This window comes from Myotis brandtii, unplaced genomic scaffold (assembly GCF_000412655.1).
Source record: "Myotis brandtii unplaced genomic scaffold, ASM41265v1 scaffold698, whole genome shotgun sequence".
Classification (NCBI taxonomy): domain Eukaryota; kingdom Metazoa; phylum Chordata; class Mammalia; order Chiroptera; family Vespertilionidae; genus Myotis; species Myotis brandtii.
In genome coordinates this window covers 1,188,158-1,204,787 of record NW_005370731.1, presented here as the reverse complement: position 1 = coordinate 1,204,787, position 16,630 = coordinate 1,188,158, and the positions used below count along the sequence as shown (strand labels likewise).

Sequence of the window (16,630 nt, the reverse complement as noted above, 5' to 3'; positions counted from 1 at the left end):
AGTTCAGCAGCTCGGGAGCGGAACCCAGCCCGGCCTTCTCCCGTGAGTCCCCTTCCCTGCGTCTCTCACAAGCTCATGATCTTCTTTCCGCCTCTTTCGCAGGTTTGATCATGCCCCTTGCGCTCTGTGAACCAATCACTTTTGGGTGCAACAGTGGACTTGCTCTGAGGCCCCACCCATATCAACATTCTCCATCTAAAAATGCTGTTTAATACCGGGGTGCTCAGTCCGCCAGGACGACCTACAGACCAAGCCCAGTGCTTCTCGGGAACAGCATTTAGGGCCACTCGCCAACGTTTTCCAGTCGCAGCCACCATCTCAACCACGCTGCATACACTCAGGGCCAAGTATGCACACTCCCCCCAGCACAGGCTCACCGCCGCTCCAGGGCCACCCCAAGGCGCCCCAGGATGCCCAGCCACAAATGGAGGCAGCGAAAGCAGGGGCTGTGTATCTGGGGTCCAATCCCACCTTCTGGCCCCTCCCCCAGTCCAGGTCAAAGAGGCCTGGGACCACACCAAGGACATCACATGGAGCCCTTCCACCACGGGGTCACCACAGCATCCACAGGTGTGCCCCCACTCGGTGGCAGAAGCAAGAGATGCTGCGGCTGGACAGGTTGGGCAGCCAAGAGCAGCAGCAGCCTGTGGATCAGAAGTGGGATGGGACAGGCGGCCAGAACCACCCGGAGATCTTGGAGGGGTCAGGTGCTGCCTCAGCCCTAAAGCCAGGTGTCTGGAGGCAGGTGCCAACCCAGCTCCAGAAACGAGGCACCTGTACTTGAAACGCTTAGAAGTTTAGAGTTGGGACCTGTGCCTCATAAAAATCAGGCTCCTGGCCTCCTCTGCCTGCTCTAGCCACATAACCCCCTAGAAATAGCGTGTGCTGATCCGGAGTCGCTGGCTCTCCAGCTGAACTCTTATGTAAAAGGCAAGGCTTTTTTGGGGCACAGGGTCTGGCCTGTGGGACACTGCCTGGCAAGCTCTCCCTTTACTGGCTCCTCATTTAACGCCACTCAAATGGCAAATCTGAGTCTGGCCCGTCCCTGTCCACTGTATCCAAAGAAACAGCCTGTTACTCACAATGGCCCACCGATGACCCCTCCCCATCCACACACATCTCACCTGCATCCCAGCCTGGTCTGGCCCACCGCTCAGGGTTAGGGACCCACAGTGGCCTTTCCCCAGCGACAGTACTGAGCCAGAAGTGGGTGTCAGGCCTCCCGGCCCCACGTGTTCCTGTGGGAGGTGAAAGGCCGGCCTGCTGGAGTCACGGTGCCTGGAACAACCTGACTGAAGCCTGCGGAGGCCTGGCCGGGCAGCACGGCCAGGAGGTGGGAAGGCTGGACACTTGGAGGCCCTGGGCCAGCCCTTCCAGGAACACACATGCACAGGGGAGTCTCAACCTTTTTTGTGTGTGTTTTAATTTCTTACAAAACCATGTGTCCCATCCAAACAGGACAGTGCAGGCCCTCCGCCAGCCACTGTGGCCCCAGGGGGAGGCCCCCATGAACAGGTGGCTGCCAACCCCAGGAGAGCCATCGGCCCCTCTGCACAGGCCGGTGTGAGGAAGGGGGTCTGGCGGCAGGGTCTGTGCTGCCCCCGCCCCAGCTGCTGGCAGAGAAGGCACACCTGGGTCCCGGGCTCTGAGCGCCTGCAAGGGAAGGAGGGAGAAGCGGGTCTGAGGGGAGGAGGAGGGGCTGGGGCCCGGGACGGGGCAGGCCGGTGGGCAGGCCCACAATATCTCACCGAGAACGCACGATGCTATTAGGTCGTGACCGAGACGGCGATGACGACTACCAGGATGAGGACAAAGACGGACACACAGATGGCGATCAACACTTTCTTCTGTGGGGGAGGGAGGAGTCAGGGAAACTCACCCCGGGGAGGGGGGGGCCCCCCCGAGGAGGCTCACCTTCCGGGCCTTCCTCTGGCTCTCCAGGGCCCTCTTGACATGTTCCTGCCCACGTTCCACGTAGTCTGCTGAGCTCAGGATGTTCTTCTCAATCCGGTTGATCATCTCCCCCTGTTCGGAGGAGGTGGCAGCTCAGGCAGGTGGGGACGAGTGGGGTAGGACCCAGTAGCTCACTCTGCCCACCCCAGCCCCAAACCACCAAAGGACATTCCTGGCAGAAAACACTGCACTAAGGAAGACACGGAGGCGGGACCACATCTGCCACAGTTCACCCTCCTGAGGTACCTTCCAGGCCCCTTCCATCACGTGGTGCCTTCTGCTCTGCTCCCTTGACCCACACAACCCTGACTGCAGCGGGGTCTTGGGGCCAAGAGCCTTAAATAGTTCATCGCTTTTCACAGAGCACGAACTTTAGTCCCCTCAAAAAACTGACTGGTTTTGCCCGTTCTTCTAGGTCCGTGGTCGGCAAACCTCGGCTCGCGAGCCACATGCGGCTCTTTGGCCCCTTGAGTGTGGCTCTTCCACAAAATACCACGTGCCGGCGCCCACATACAGTGCGTTTGAAACTTCGTGGCCCATGCGCAGAAGTCGGTATTTTGTGGAAGAGCCACACTCAAGGGGCCAAAGAGCCGCATGTGGCTTGCGAGCCGCGGTTTGCCGAGCCGCAGTTTGCCGACCACTGTTCTAGGTCCATCTCCCAACAGCTGTGCCGCCCTTCCTATCCCTGCCTCCTAATGCATCACCGGCCTCCAGGTCCCGGCACCCCTTCCCGTGACTCCCAGCGATAGAAGGGTGTTGGCTGCAGCACCAGCGGGTCAGCTCCTCCAGGACAAGGCTGGAAGCTCGCCTCACCCCAACAACCAGGGCCACAGCAGGAATAACGCTTCCCACCCCAACCCTGTACAGATTTTCAGAGACAGGCCCTCTGGGGGGAAACTTTGACTCCAGCTCTTAGAGGTAGAAGGGTGTATTCTATTGGTGGAGGAGCCAGGGTTGGGGCCGTACCTGGGGTGGGGTCAGGTGGCCGGGGTGGGGAAAGTTATATACAGAAAAGTGGTCATCTGGGTAGCTGTAGAGGTGGTTGCAGCTCTGGGGCCCAGCTAAGGATGGAAGTCAGGAACAGCCTTGAGGGCATGGCCCAGAAGGGAGGGGAACAAAAGCCTGGGGGAGAGAGACTAAGAGTGGCTGTGGGCTGACAGTTTCGGCTGGAGGTCCGACTGAACATGGTCTCACGTCTGGGGTCTGGGTCAAGCCGGCTCCCTGGGCTGCCCACCTGCATCTCCACCTCAGTAGCCAGAAAAGTGAAGATCTCATGAAGTTCACGAATACTGCGTTCAAGCTGCTGGATCTCGCTGTGCCGGGCCGAGATCTCATTTAGGGCCTGCCGCGTCACCTGCGTGTCCTTCAGTATCTGGGGAGTGGACAGGAGCGGAGGGACAGGTAACAGGGAAGCCAGCAGCAGGTCAGAAGTTCGTGTTGAGGTTTACGGCAGCCCCTGGGTCTAGCACTGGGCCAGGGCCCTGCTGACTGACTCCCGGCATGCAAATCCATTCCCTCCTGGGCCTCAGCATCCCCTCAATCAAAAAGGACCAGAGCTTGGAGAGGACGGGAGGCCCAGCAGAGGGAGGCTGGCTGTGGCCACTCACATTGGACACAAACACCTCGCTCTGCCCGCTGTCCAGCATCTGTTCTAGCTCCTCATCAGACACCATGCCAGCATTTGCTGTGGAGGAAAAGGCCAGGTTTAGAGCTGGGTCGGGCTAGCCCACCCTGTGGGTCAGGCTCCACAACTCACTGATCTTCAGCTGCCTCCGGATCCGCTCCACATTCTTCTCCCGGTACTCGGACTGCATCGAGTTGCACTTGTTGATGAGCTCCACGAATTGCTGGGACAGGACCCCATGCTGCAGACGGAGAACACAGGCTGTGCCTCCCTGCGAGGATCCTTGCCCAGCCTGGGCCTCAGGATCGCCACCGGGACAGCGAGCAAACAGCATGAGCTGGTGTAGGTGCTGCTGCTTTACCAACCTGAAAGGCCCCCCCATTCCCTCAAAGTAAAAGCCGAAGTCCTTACCAGGGCCTACATGACCTGCCTCTCCCCCATCTCCCCTCTGACCTTACCTCCTTCCACTGTCCCTCCCTTATTTCCTCCAACCACAGTGGCTCCTTCCTCCTCCCTGAACAAAGCACGACCCTACCTTGGGCCTTTGCGCTCACTGCTCCTTCGGCCTAGAATGCTCATGCCCCACGAAGGCCTTGAAGTCTTTGCTCCAGTGTTACCGTCGGAATGCAGTTTTCTCCACTTGATTGAAATTGCCACCTGCCTCTGCCAGCACTCCCAATCCCTCTCTTCCTGCACCTTTTTCCTTAATACATAACAATGTTCTAAAACACCGTACTTCTTTATTATGGTGACTGTCTCTCCCCACTGGGATGTAAGCTCCAGGAGGGTAGGGATCTTTGGATTGCCGTAGCCCAAACAGCTAGCACTCGATACATACTTGTCGAATGCTTGCTGGACACCAGCCTCACTGCTTACACTTGGGGTGTGTGCTGGTAAAGCCTGGCGTTCAGTCTGTTGCCCAGGTTTACAGGTCCAGCTGGGCCCTCAGCCTCTTACGCTGATGACCACACAGGCTCCCCTTGCAATGCCCTCTCACCTTGTCCATTTCCCTGATCCTTAGTCCTTGGAGTACCTTCCTCAGAGACACACCTGCTCTCCTGGCTTCAGCACCCTTTCGAGATGCCCAAACCGCTCCACCTTCAGTCTCGGCCCTGCTGAGCTCTGGGCCCACTCACTCCAGCTCTGACCTCCAAGAACTGCAAACCATTCCTCACTGGGCACCCAGAAGGGACCAATCAGATCACCTCAAATCTTCCTAAGATGTTGATTAGGTGACCTTCCCTCCAGGGAAGTTCCACTTCCTGACTTCTTGAATTCTGCCCACAGGGCAGAGGCTGTCCCCCGATCTGGGCAGGAAACCTCACAGTCATTTATCACTGCTCCTTTTTCTTCCTCGGACAGAGCCATTAGCGAACAAGTCCTACCTCAGTAATGTCTTCCTCACCTATTCAAGCTTAACTTCCCATCTTGGCTCCTAGAAAGCACGTCTCCCATAGCTGTGCCCAGGTCAGATCTGGGGACTCAGCAACTTCTCATTGAATGAAGAAAAAGGCAGGGTGTTATAATGGATTGGGAATTCTTGATGTTGGGTGAGTCCTTTCTCTCTCCCAGCCTCAGTTTCCCCATTTGGAAAATCATTAGGTTGGACTTACTGATCTCCAAGTCCCTTCCCTCTTACTTCTATAAAACACTTGCTGAAATGTTCTAGTTCTGGGAATAACAAACCCACCTGCGTTTTTCTCATTCTTGTGTTGACTGAATTATAATTCTCATCAGCTTCCTCCTTCTGGGGCTCAATGGCTGTGGGAAGACACAAGGGTATTGTGGGGGACGGAGGGTGACCTGTGGCTTCTGAAAATTGTTTGGGGATCAGGACGCAGGGCCAGTGTCATACCCAAGCCACACTACAGAGAGATGCTTATATCCATACGATTTTGGGGGGAAATAATAATCTATCATTAAATGACTAATTCTAAGTCTCTGACAGGGGAAAGCATATTTTTTCTTTGCAATACATACATCAGCTAATTCCAAGAAGGATGCAGAGGCCTCCTAACAAAACCCCAAATGCCTGCCCAAAGAATGCACACTGGGCGGCAAGAATTTTAGGAGTAAATGGTTTCATAGTAAATAAAAGAACCGAGAGGCAGGCATGTGCTGTGGAAAGTGCTATGGGCGGGAACACGGAGACGGAGATTCTAGACTGCTGTGTGACCTGGATAGATCACTCGGCCTCTCTGGGCCACAAACTCCCCAGAAATGTCAGGAGCTGGGCAGGACCAGCGGGAAGGATCTGTCTCAGGTCCCAGGAGCTCACCCTTTAGCTGCCCGCGGATCTCCCTCCCCAGCTGTTTGATCTCTTCGCGCAGGTTCTGCAGGTCCTGCTTCATGCCTGAAAAAAGAAAGCAGTCCCTACCTCAACAAATCACCCTTGCCACCACCTGCGTGGAACTACAATACCCAAAATGCCTCTGGTTGAGCATGCGTTCTGCACCCAGGTTTTCACTCACTATCCTCAGGAAGGGGCGTGGCCAGGATGGTAACCTGCTGTTTCTCCAACTCTCGGACTTTATTCTCCAGCTTGACAATGGTCTGCCGAATTGTCCGGACCTGGGGAGGGTGACCGAGAGGGCTGAAGGAGATGCGAAGGCCCTCCAGACCGCGCTGCTCCTCGGGTCCTCCAGCCCCTCGGGAATCCAGGCAGAGACCCCAGGCTCATACCTTCTGGAAGAACTCATCGTCCGGGCTGCCCAGCCGTGCCGTGCCCGGGTGAACCACCAGCGCGACCCGCTCCCTGTCCTCATCGTCCGAGCTGTCATCCCCCTGCCAGGGCCGGGGTCATTGGCATCACTTCCTTGCTGTGGCTCAACCCGCAGGACTCACGGGCTTCCGGGTCTTTCCTTCCTCGCCCTCAGCCACCCCTCCCTGCCCCGAAGACCAGGAATCCTGCATTCCGGCCAAACCCCACCCCGTCCTCCCGTCCCAACCCTGCTGCCCCGACTTCTCACCTGCCTCAGCTCTTGGGTCCTGTCCCGCATGGCGGCCCGAGCTCCCTCTCCCCGCACCTGAGCCCTGAGGGCCTCAAGATTCTAAGTTTGGAACTCCCGTACTGCCCTCACACCCGACACTCCCCTCCGCCTTCACCCTGCGGGCCCCCAAACCCCCCCACGAGCCGCCAGAGGCTCTGTTCCTGACACCATCCACAGTCAATGGGATGGTGCTGCCCACGGGGACCTCCAGGATTCCACAGGTTGGAATTCCCTTTTCTTTCCCCCCCTCCCGCTCCCGCAGCCTAGGCCCCACCCTCTTTTGGATGATTCGGGGCATGCGCACGGGGTTGCGTCTCCTTCCCGTGGGAGGGAGAAGCGAAGGTCGGAAGCTGCAGTGCCCCGACCGGAAGCAAAATTGCCAGGATGTGAGAGCCCACCCCCTTTACCGGAACTGTCTTCCCAAGGCAATCGTGTTGCCAAACCGGGTGGAAATGCCTCGTTTGTACGTAATCTGAGAGGCCCTGCATCTCACATCACCCCACGGTGCACCCCCGCGTCACGTGACCGGTCGGGTCCCAGACCACAGAACGTGACGTTTTGGCTGTCACGTGCCCCGGCTTCTGTCAACCCCGTCTCTGGAACACCCATGTCCCCACGACAGCTCGAGCTGCGCCCCTCCAGCTCCCACGAGGCGGGGAGGGGGCGCTAACTAACTCCAGAGACCTTTTGAAGCAGTAGGTCGTAGGACCCTTGATGAATTCGGCTCTATTTCTTTTGGTCCAGAGGCGTGGGCAGACTGAAGACTTAGAATTTGGAGCTGTCAGCATCATGGGACCTTGAAATTCAGAAAATAATAAGATCCAGCGTCAGAATTGCAGGATTTTGAAGGCAGAGAATCTGGGGGTGGGAAGTGACCTCACCCAAGCAGAAATCTCTTTTCCCCGCATCGTCCTGGCGCAGCCTTTGACGACAGGTGGGCGGCTGGCGCCCTGCTTGGGCACTGCAGTCCCACCGCACTCACCACCTTATGAGCAGCCAGACCATTTCAGGTTAGCTCAGGCTGAGAAAAGTGTCTGTATTATACTGAGCAGTTTGCCTTGCACCTGGCTCTACCCTCCAGGACCCCCCCCCCACCACCACCACCCACATACCAAAAATCTGCACATATTCCACATCATAGTTGACTGTGAGCTCTTGAAGTCAGGGCATGACTATCTTTTTTTATCTGAGTTCCCAGCACCTGGTTCCCTACCTAACGGGCCCTCAGTAAATATCTGTGGACAGGATTTTAGCCGTTCATGTGTCTGAGGGTAAAGCTCATGTTCCTTGGTTTTCTCTATTAGGCTTCAGACCCTCATAGTGACACTTCTCTAACCCTGGCCCCTAGACGTTCATTCAATAGTTATTTATTGGGCACTTACTATGGGATAGACACTGTTCTAGGGGCAGGAGATACATCAGGGCCTAACAAATAAAAATACCTTGCACTTGTGGAACTTACTCAATAGGAGGAGTCCTATAGCCACTGATTGAGTCTCAGCAAACCTGGAATGCATATCAAGTCTCCTGGACCCCACAGCTCTTTGCAGGGAGCTTATAAAGGGTGTCCCAAAATTCACGCAAGAAGTAATTTTGATAGAAAATACAGGTTTATAATTAAAAATTGTAAATTTTGTATTGATTCATAAAGTAAACAGTATAGGGTTATGTATGCAATAGCATATCAGGTAAATGGCCTCCACGGCTTTGCTGGCACATATGCACTCTTTTGTTGTAATTTTTCATGACCATTTTGCATAAATGTGGCTGAATTTCGATGAGGTCAGGTCAGTTCTGCCTCGCCTAAGGAAAAAGCTGAACAATATCAAGTGAGGTTAGGAAGGATGCGGAAGGGTCTGGGAACGTGTTGAGTGTTCTGCCTCTTTGGGCTTTTCATCTTGATGGCTTGGTTAATCAACAAAATTGTCACATTTGGGATTCAGAAAATCCACGAGTGATTGTTGAGAAACAAATTCATCCACAACGTGTCACTGTTTGGTGCAGATTTTGGGCTGGAGGCATCATTGGACCATCCTTCTTCGAAAATGCGGCTGCTCAGGCAATAACAAAAGAATGTGTATGTGCCAGCAAAGCCGTGGAGGCCATTTACCTGATATGCTATTCCATACATAACCCTATACTGTATACTTTATGAATCAATACAAAATTTACAATTTTTAATTATAAACCTGTATTTTCTATCAAAATTACTTCTTGCGTGAATTTTGGGACACCCTTTATGAAGGTTCAAGCAGGGGAAGGTAAGACCCCTCTCTTGTATGCCCTGGTAAGAAAATCTAGATTCCTATGACTGAGTTGCTGTGGCCTTCTGCAAAGTCACTTGTCTCTAGGCCTTGATCTCCCATCTATAGAAAGGGGGATGGGAGATCATCTTTATGGGTATTCCCTGCTGTGAAGTCCAATGATTATGAGTTTGGAAACTGTCAAATGCTGCCTTATCCTATATAAGGGGCTTTGATCCTTCTCTTCCCTCTAGAACCCGGCTCGCCTGGGGGTCAGGAATGAGGAAGCTGCCACTCTGATCAGCACACAGGGGAAATGAGAGGTTGGAGGGTTCCAGGAGGCCAAGCCTGTTCCGTGGGGTCCCTTGGAGATCACGAGGAAGATTTCTCTGCTCGTGGGTCTTTCATGTCAACCTCTAGCTCCATGCCTCCCTGTTCTCTCCTTCTCCCTCTCCCTCTCCTTCGCACTGTGTCTCTCTCAGACTGTCTTTCTGTGTGGCACAGCGGAAGGAATTTTGGGCATCTGACTCCTAGTCCTGGGTGTGATCTTGAATAAGTCATTGCTCCTCTCTGGGACTCAAGTTCTCCATTGGACAACTTGGTCAGGTCAGTTCTGCCTCGCCTAAGGAAAAAGCTGAACAATATCAAGTGAGGTTAGGAAGGATGCGGAAGGGTCTGGGAACGTGTTGAGTGTTCTGCCTCTTTGGGCTTTTACTGCTGTGAGTCTAGCACTCTCTCAGCCCTGCCTCTCTCTGCTTCTCAGCCTTTTTTTTGTTTGTTTTGTTTATTTTTCTTTATTGATTAAGGTATTACATATGTGTCCTCATCCCCACCAACACCCCTGCTTCTCAGCCTTTTAATTTTTTTAAAATTTTTAATCCTCACCCAAGGATATTTTTTTCCATCGATTTCTAGAGAGAATGGAAAGGAGGGAGGAGGGCAGGGAGCGAGAGACAAAGAAACATCGACATGAGAGAGACACATTGGTTGGCTGCCTCCCGTGGCTGGGGAACCTGCAACTGGGGTATGTTGCCCTTGACCGGGAATTGAACCCATGACCCTGCGGTCTGCAGGGCAATGCTCTAACCACTGAGAAAACCAGCTAGGGCTGCTCCTCAGCCTTTAGGTGACTTGCTTTCCTGGTCCTCCCTCAGCTGTGATTTGGAGTTGTTGCTGCCTTTGTTAAATTGCCCAGGATGATGATATTCACCATTTTATTTGTGGTCTCTGAGTAGGATCAGGGAGCTTTGGGATGGTGACTTAAGGCCCCAGGAGGCTGGTTCAAAGGCATGAGGAGTGGTATGTGGAAGGACGGGGAGCAGGGGCCATCTAGAGAGAATGGCTCTGCGGATGGTCCTTTACTACTCAGGCCCTTTGAGTAGCCTAGAAGTGTATATAAGTATATTGGGTCTCGGATGTGTGGGTATTGGTGATGTATGCAAATTTTTTTTCATTCGTATAAAGGTCAGGCCCTACCTGATCCTGAGGCTTGGTAACCTGCCCTGTCCTTCCCCCTGTAGGTCCATCCTACAAACACTGGAGCTAGATGACCTGGCTCAGAACCCCAGCTCGTTCACCTTCTGTACAATTCTATAAGGCAAGGTGCTTAACCTTTCTATGCCTCAGTTTACTCATTTGAAAAATGGGAACAATAATAGTACCAACTTCAGAGGGCTGCTGTAAGGATGAAATAAAGTGATGTAAGTGAAGTGAACAGAACAGCGCCGGGTACTGTGCTATGTAAGTGTTTGCTGCTATTACATGACCGTATGATGATGATTGTTACTCTGAGGGTGTCAGCAGCCCAGGGTCTCCGCCAGGGATCCCACTCTGCTGCTTGTCCAGGGTCTCCCCGCCTTTCCATCTCCTGACCCCACTGTGCACCAGGCCCTAGGCTAGTGGCCTTGCTAACTCCTGCGAATCTCTCATGCCTCCACTCGGACCTGACACGCCATCTATTTGGCTTATTTATTTTATATATTGTTTGTCTGTACCCCTCCTCTCCACCTACCGGAATGTAAACTCCATGAGGACAGGATTTTCACCTGCGTTATTCACTGCTGTGTCCCAAGCACCTACAACCATGCCTGGCACATAGTAGCTGATCAATAACTATTCATAAGTGAATGAGTTGATCCCTTCTTAAATTTTTATTTATTGATTTGGGAGAGAGAACGAGAAACATTGATTTGTTGTTCCATTTATTTATGCATTCACTGGTTGATTCTTGTATGTGCCCTGACTGGAGATTGAACCCACAACCTTGGCGTATCAGGATGATGCTCTACCCAACTAAGCTACTCAGCCAGAGCCAAATTGTTTCCTTTTAATATAAAATTTATATAGCATTTACTATGTACCAGGTACATAGTAAAGCCCTTCATAAGTATTTACCTATTTAATCTCCATACTAATTCTCTGAGATAGATAGAAACTGAAGCACAGAGAGATTAAGTAACTTGCCCAAAGTTCCCCACTAGTAAGTGAGAGAGCTCGGATTCGAACCCAGAGAGGATGTTCTGGAGTCTATGCTCTTAACCGCTACACTAGGACCCAAGGGTAGAACTCATCAGAGGTGGCTCCCGGGGCTCCATCCACCTTGGGGACTTGCTGCCACCTATTGAAGCCCTGCTCTGGATCGTCTGGGGGAGGAGGGGCCGGACTGCCTGTGAGTCTGAGCCTTCTTCCTTCCCACACCCTCTGTGGTGGGGCTGACAGCTGGGGAAGTTGTGGGTCCTTTTCTCTCTCACGTTAGCTGTGTCCCGGGAGACACAGATACTCATACATGCCTCAAGTTAAGGGGCCTCTGCTCACCCCACAAATGTCTGTGAGGCTGTTTTTGTGCCAAGCCCCAAAGGCCACCGAGATGACGCCCCCACAGCTCTTTTCTTACGACGTGCTTTGGGCCTGACCTGGATCATTTCCTAGAGCTTCACTGAGAACCTCTCCTCTTCAAACTCTCCACTTATTCATACGGCTTTAACTGACGTCGTATGCTAGCTCCCAAATCCACGTCTCCAACTCAGAATTTTCTCTTGAGTTCCAGACCCTGGAATCTACTTGCCTCCTAGACATTCTAGAGGCCCCACAGGCATCTTAAACTCAACGTGTCCCAAACAGGATGCACCCCCTCCCCCGAGAATTTCCTAAACCAGCTTCTGATTTTCCTGTTTCTTCTCTATATGGGTGACATAAGGTCACCCATGCCATAACCTTGGTCTTAAACTTCACTCTAAAGGTGATGGGTCAGCCTGACCGGCATGCTCAGTGGTGGAGCATCAACCTATGAACCAGGAGGTCACGGTTTGCTTCCTGGTCAGGGCACATGCCCGGATTGCAGACTTGATCCCCAGTGTGGGGCGTGCAGAAGGCAGCCAATCAATGATTCTTTCTCATCATTGATGTTTCTATCTCTCCCTCTTCCTTCCTCTCTGAAATCAATAAAAATATATTTTTAAAAAGTAAAGGTGATAGATTACACAGTTGTCAGGATAAACTTCAAAAAATTCTAGAAGAAAATATGGGCAAAATCCTTTATAACTCTCGGAGTGAGAAAGGCCTTTCCAACTGCCACTCAAAATTCAGAAGCTATAAATAACAGAGTAATGCATTTGTCTACATGAAAAAAGTCTGCATGGCAAAAACATCAAAGCAAGATCGAAAGACAAACAGCAAACTGGAAAAATACGTGCAATTCCTATTATAAACAAAGTATTAATATCCCTACTAGTTCAAGAGCTTCCACATATTGATAAGAAAGACCAATCATTCAATTAAAAAAATGTGAAAAACATCACAAAAAAGTAAATGGTAAGGATTTAAACACATATGCAGATGTTCAACTTCATATGTAATAAGAGAAATGAAAAGTAAGACAATACTGAAGTAACATTTTTTATTTCATTAGCAAAAATCTATATGTTTGCCGAAACCGGTTTGGCTCAGTGGATAGAGCGTCGGCCTGCGGACTGAAAGGTCCCAGGTTCGATTCCGGTCAAGGGCATGTACCTGGGTTGCAGGCACATCCCCAGTAGGAGATGTGCAGGAGGCAGCTGATCGATGTTTCTCTCTCATCGATGTTTCTAACTCTCTATCTCTCTCCCTTCCTCTCTGTAAAAAATCAATAAAATATATTTTTAAAAAATCTATATGTTTGATAAAACACTGACTGAAAGGTCCCAGGTTCGATTCCGGTCAAGGGCATGTACCTGGGTTGCAGGCACATCCCCAGTAGGAGATGTGCAGGAGGCAGCTGATCGATGTTTCTCTCTCATCGATGTTTCTAACTCTCTATCTCTCTCCCTTCCTCTCTGTAAAAAATCAATAAAAAATATTTTTAAAAAATCTATATGTTTGATAAAACACACTTTGGGTAAGACTGGCAGAAACAGTGACTTTTACCCATTGTTGGTAGAAATGCAAAGTGATACAACCCAGATAACATTTATCAAAATTCTAAATGCACATACACTTTGAAGCAGCAACCCCATTTCTGAATCTATCTGAAGGGTGTTCCTGCGATATCAGTCAGCTGCTGCTTCATAAGACACCGTCTCAATACTCACCGGCATCAAACAATGATTTATTTTTCCAGATCCTAGGGATGGCTGGGTGGTTTTTCTGCTGGTCTTACCTTCGATTACTCAAGTGGTGACAGGGGCTGGCACCTCCGCTGGAGCTGGTTGGCCCATGATGGTCTCTCTCACACACCCATGTCTGGGATCTTAGCTCCGGTGGCCAGGTGCGATGGGATGGTTGAGCCACCCTCTCCGTGTGCTATTTCATCCTGGGTTTCTTCATAGCACAGTGGCCTCAGGCTCCAGGAAGGTGAGAGTAGAAGCTGCAAGGTCTCTTGAGGCACTGCTCAGAAGTTACACATTACTTCTGCCATATCCTTTTTTTTTTCCTTAATTAAGAAAATTTTAATCCACTTCCTCTCTGGAGAGAGAGAGAGAGAGAGAGAGAGAGTGAGAGAGAGAGAGATTTGTTGTTCTACCCACCCATGCATTCATCGGTTGATTCTCATTAGTGCCCTGACCAGGGATCAAACTTGCAACGTTGGCTTATCAGGAGGATGCTCTAACCAACTGAGCTACCTGGCCAGGGCACTTCTGTCATATTCTATTAGTCAAAGCAAGTCACAAGCCCACACCAGCTGCAAAGGGTGGATAAATAGAATTTTCATTCACATTATGAAAGGACATATATCAATGTTCTTCATTGAATATTATTTGCAATAGGTCAGAAACTTGTCCATCAGTAGGTATGCAGCTCTCAAAAAGGATGAGGGTGTTCATTATGTATAAATAGGAAAGAGCTTTAAATATATTGTTAGCTAGATATCAGGGACCAAGGTGTAGAGTGAGTGTATCATGCTACTGTTATATAATTAAAGTGTGTGTGTGTGTGTGTGTGTGTGTGTGTGTGTGTGTACTAGTATTTGCTTGTATTATCATAGAGAAATCCTGGAAAGTACATAAGAAACTAATAAAAGTGGTTCTCTATGGATGTTTTGTGAGAACAAGGTGGCAAGTACAGTTGTTAGAGTAAGAATTTTCACTGTACAGTAATATTTAATATTATTTAGATTTTTAAAAAATATATTTTTATTTATTTCAGAGAGGAAAGGAGAGGGAGAAAGAGATAGAAACATCAATGATGAGTGAGAATCATTGATCGGCTGCCCCCTGCATGCCCCCTACTGGGGATCAAGCCCAAAACCTGGGCATGTGCCCTTGACTGGAATTGAACCCGGGACCCTTCAGTCCGCAGGCCGACACTATCCTCTGAGCCAAACCACCCAGGGCTTATTTAGCTTTTTGAACCATGTTCAAGTATTGCCTATTTTATGTAATTAAATCAAGGAAAGAGTGGTAGAGAGGTACCTTTGAATAACTTCAAGCAAAGGAATATGTCTTAATCAGCTTAGGCTGCTATAACAAAATACCATAGACTTGGAGGCCTAAACAACAAACATTTATTGCTCACAGTTTTGGAGGCTGAGAAGTCCAAGGTCAAGGTGCCTGCAGATTCAGTTCTTGGTCAGGGCTTCTTCCTGGCTTGCAGGTGGCCGTCCTGTCAGGTGGCAGAGGGAAAAGGCTTGGTCTCTCTTCCTTTGCTTCTAAGGGCACTAATCCAATCAGGGGCTCTACCCTATGTCCTCAACTAACCCTAATCACCTCCCAAAGCCCTACCTCCTGATACCATTACTTTGGGGGTTAGGGCTTTGACATATGCATTGGGGGTAGGGGGTGTGGACATTCAGCCCATCACAGAATGCTATGATCAAACTTTCATTTTGTAAAGATCTCTCTGTGGCCGTGTACAGAGCCACCACCGATGGCTGAGCCCATGTGCACTACACAAGACAGACACACGAGGGGCACCAAGTACATTGCAAACATCATATATTTGAATATTTATTGCAACAATTACCTGACAGAGGGAGGTAGAGCGTCATGAGGAAGGGACTCCTTTTTCTATTTGCACAAGGATCCAGTTAGGGTTGGCAGTAGCCCTGCCATGTGAAGGTTGATTGGCAGATCAGTTAGAAATCACCTCAGGCCAAAAATAACGAGGCCTACACTGAGGCCTGGAGGTGGGTGGAATGCCCACTGAAGAGAGGGCGTCTGTCAGACACAGCGGCAGACGGGAAGTGCTGGTGAGGGAGTGGGCGGGTCCTAGATCACTCCCCCGTCTCTGGCTCTGGCTGAACGTGGAGGCAAGTTTGTTGGAATAAGAGAAATATCTTAAAATAAATTGCCTTTTAAAATCACAGCAACAGACTTTTAGAAAATGTAAAAACATCATTTACAAAAGTATATAGTACCTAAGCAAGTCTTTAAAGATATGTTAATATTCTTTGTGTGAAAAAAATTTAAATGTTATTGAAAGACTTTAAAGAGGTCCTAAACAAATAGATAGATATACCGTGTACATGGATAGGACAGCGGTTCTCAACCTGTGGGTTGAGACCCCTTTGGCGGCCGAACGACCCTTTCACAGGGGTCGCCTAAGGCCATCCTGCATATCAGATATTTACATGACGATTCATAACAGTAGCAACATTACAGTTATGAAGTAGCAACGAAAATAATTTTATGGTTGGGTCACAACGTGAGGAACTGTATTTAACGGGCCAGAAGGTTGAGAACCACTGGGATAGGAGACTCAGTATCGTAATGACTTAGTTCTCCCAAAGTATATCTACAAAGTCAGTGCCGTGTTTCTGCTGCCGGATGTTGACTGTGTTTTTTGGTGGAGAGAAGGGCTGGAAGGAGCCCCCGGGAGGCAGTTAACCAGTTCACCCTGAGAATGAGTCCATGGCCAGGACTTCTGCCTGGAGCGGACCCCAGCTCCTGCCCTGAGCAATCCACTTAAACTCTTTGTGCTTGAGTTTCCTTGTTTGTAAATGGGGAGAATAGTAGTGCCCTCAGATGGTCGTTATGAAGATTAAATGAATTAATAGAAATAACACATTGAACACAGAGCTTGGTACATGATAGGTACTATAGAAGACAGCGCTGTTGCCCTTGCTAGGTGCCTCGGTTGGCTAGAGCATTGTCCAATATGCCGGGGTTGCAGGTTTGATCCCCGGTCAGGGCACATAAGAAACAACTAATGCATGCATAAATAAGTGGAACAACAAATTTATGTTTCTCTCTCGCTCTCTCCTTGCTCTCTAAAACATAAAAAATCTATTATTATCACTATTATTATTAATATTACTAGAGGCCCAGTACACAAATTCGTGCATGGGTGGGGTCCGGCCGGCCCACCCCGATCGGGGCTGATCGGGTCGGGCCTGATGCGGGGAGGGG

The 16,630-nt window shown here is 50.4% G+C and overlaps 1 protein-coding gene across 1 annotated transcript; it reads right to left on the bottom strand.

Annotated features, from left to right (window-relative positions):
- Nucleotides 1–1,405: 1,405 nt before the first annotated feature.
- STX4 (syntaxin 4) lies at nt 1,406–6,843 on the bottom strand. Its single transcript, XM_005882066.2, has 11 exons — nt 6,547–6,843; nt 6,260–6,361; nt 6,049–6,148; nt 5,856–5,930; nt 5,268–5,338; nt 3,710–3,818; nt 3,561–3,637; nt 3,188–3,325; nt 1,915–2,025; nt 1,749–1,847; nt 1,406–1,653 (listed from the first exon to the last, which is right to left on the bottom strand). The coding sequence occupies exons 1-10, from the start codon at nt 6,574–6,576 to the stop codon at nt 1,767–1,769; spliced, it is 894 nt and encodes a 297-aa protein (XP_005882128.1). The 5' UTR covers nt 6,577–6,843; the 3' UTR covers nt 1,406–1,653; nt 1,749–1,766.
- Between the last annotated feature and the right edge of the window lie 9,787 nt (nt 6,844–16,630).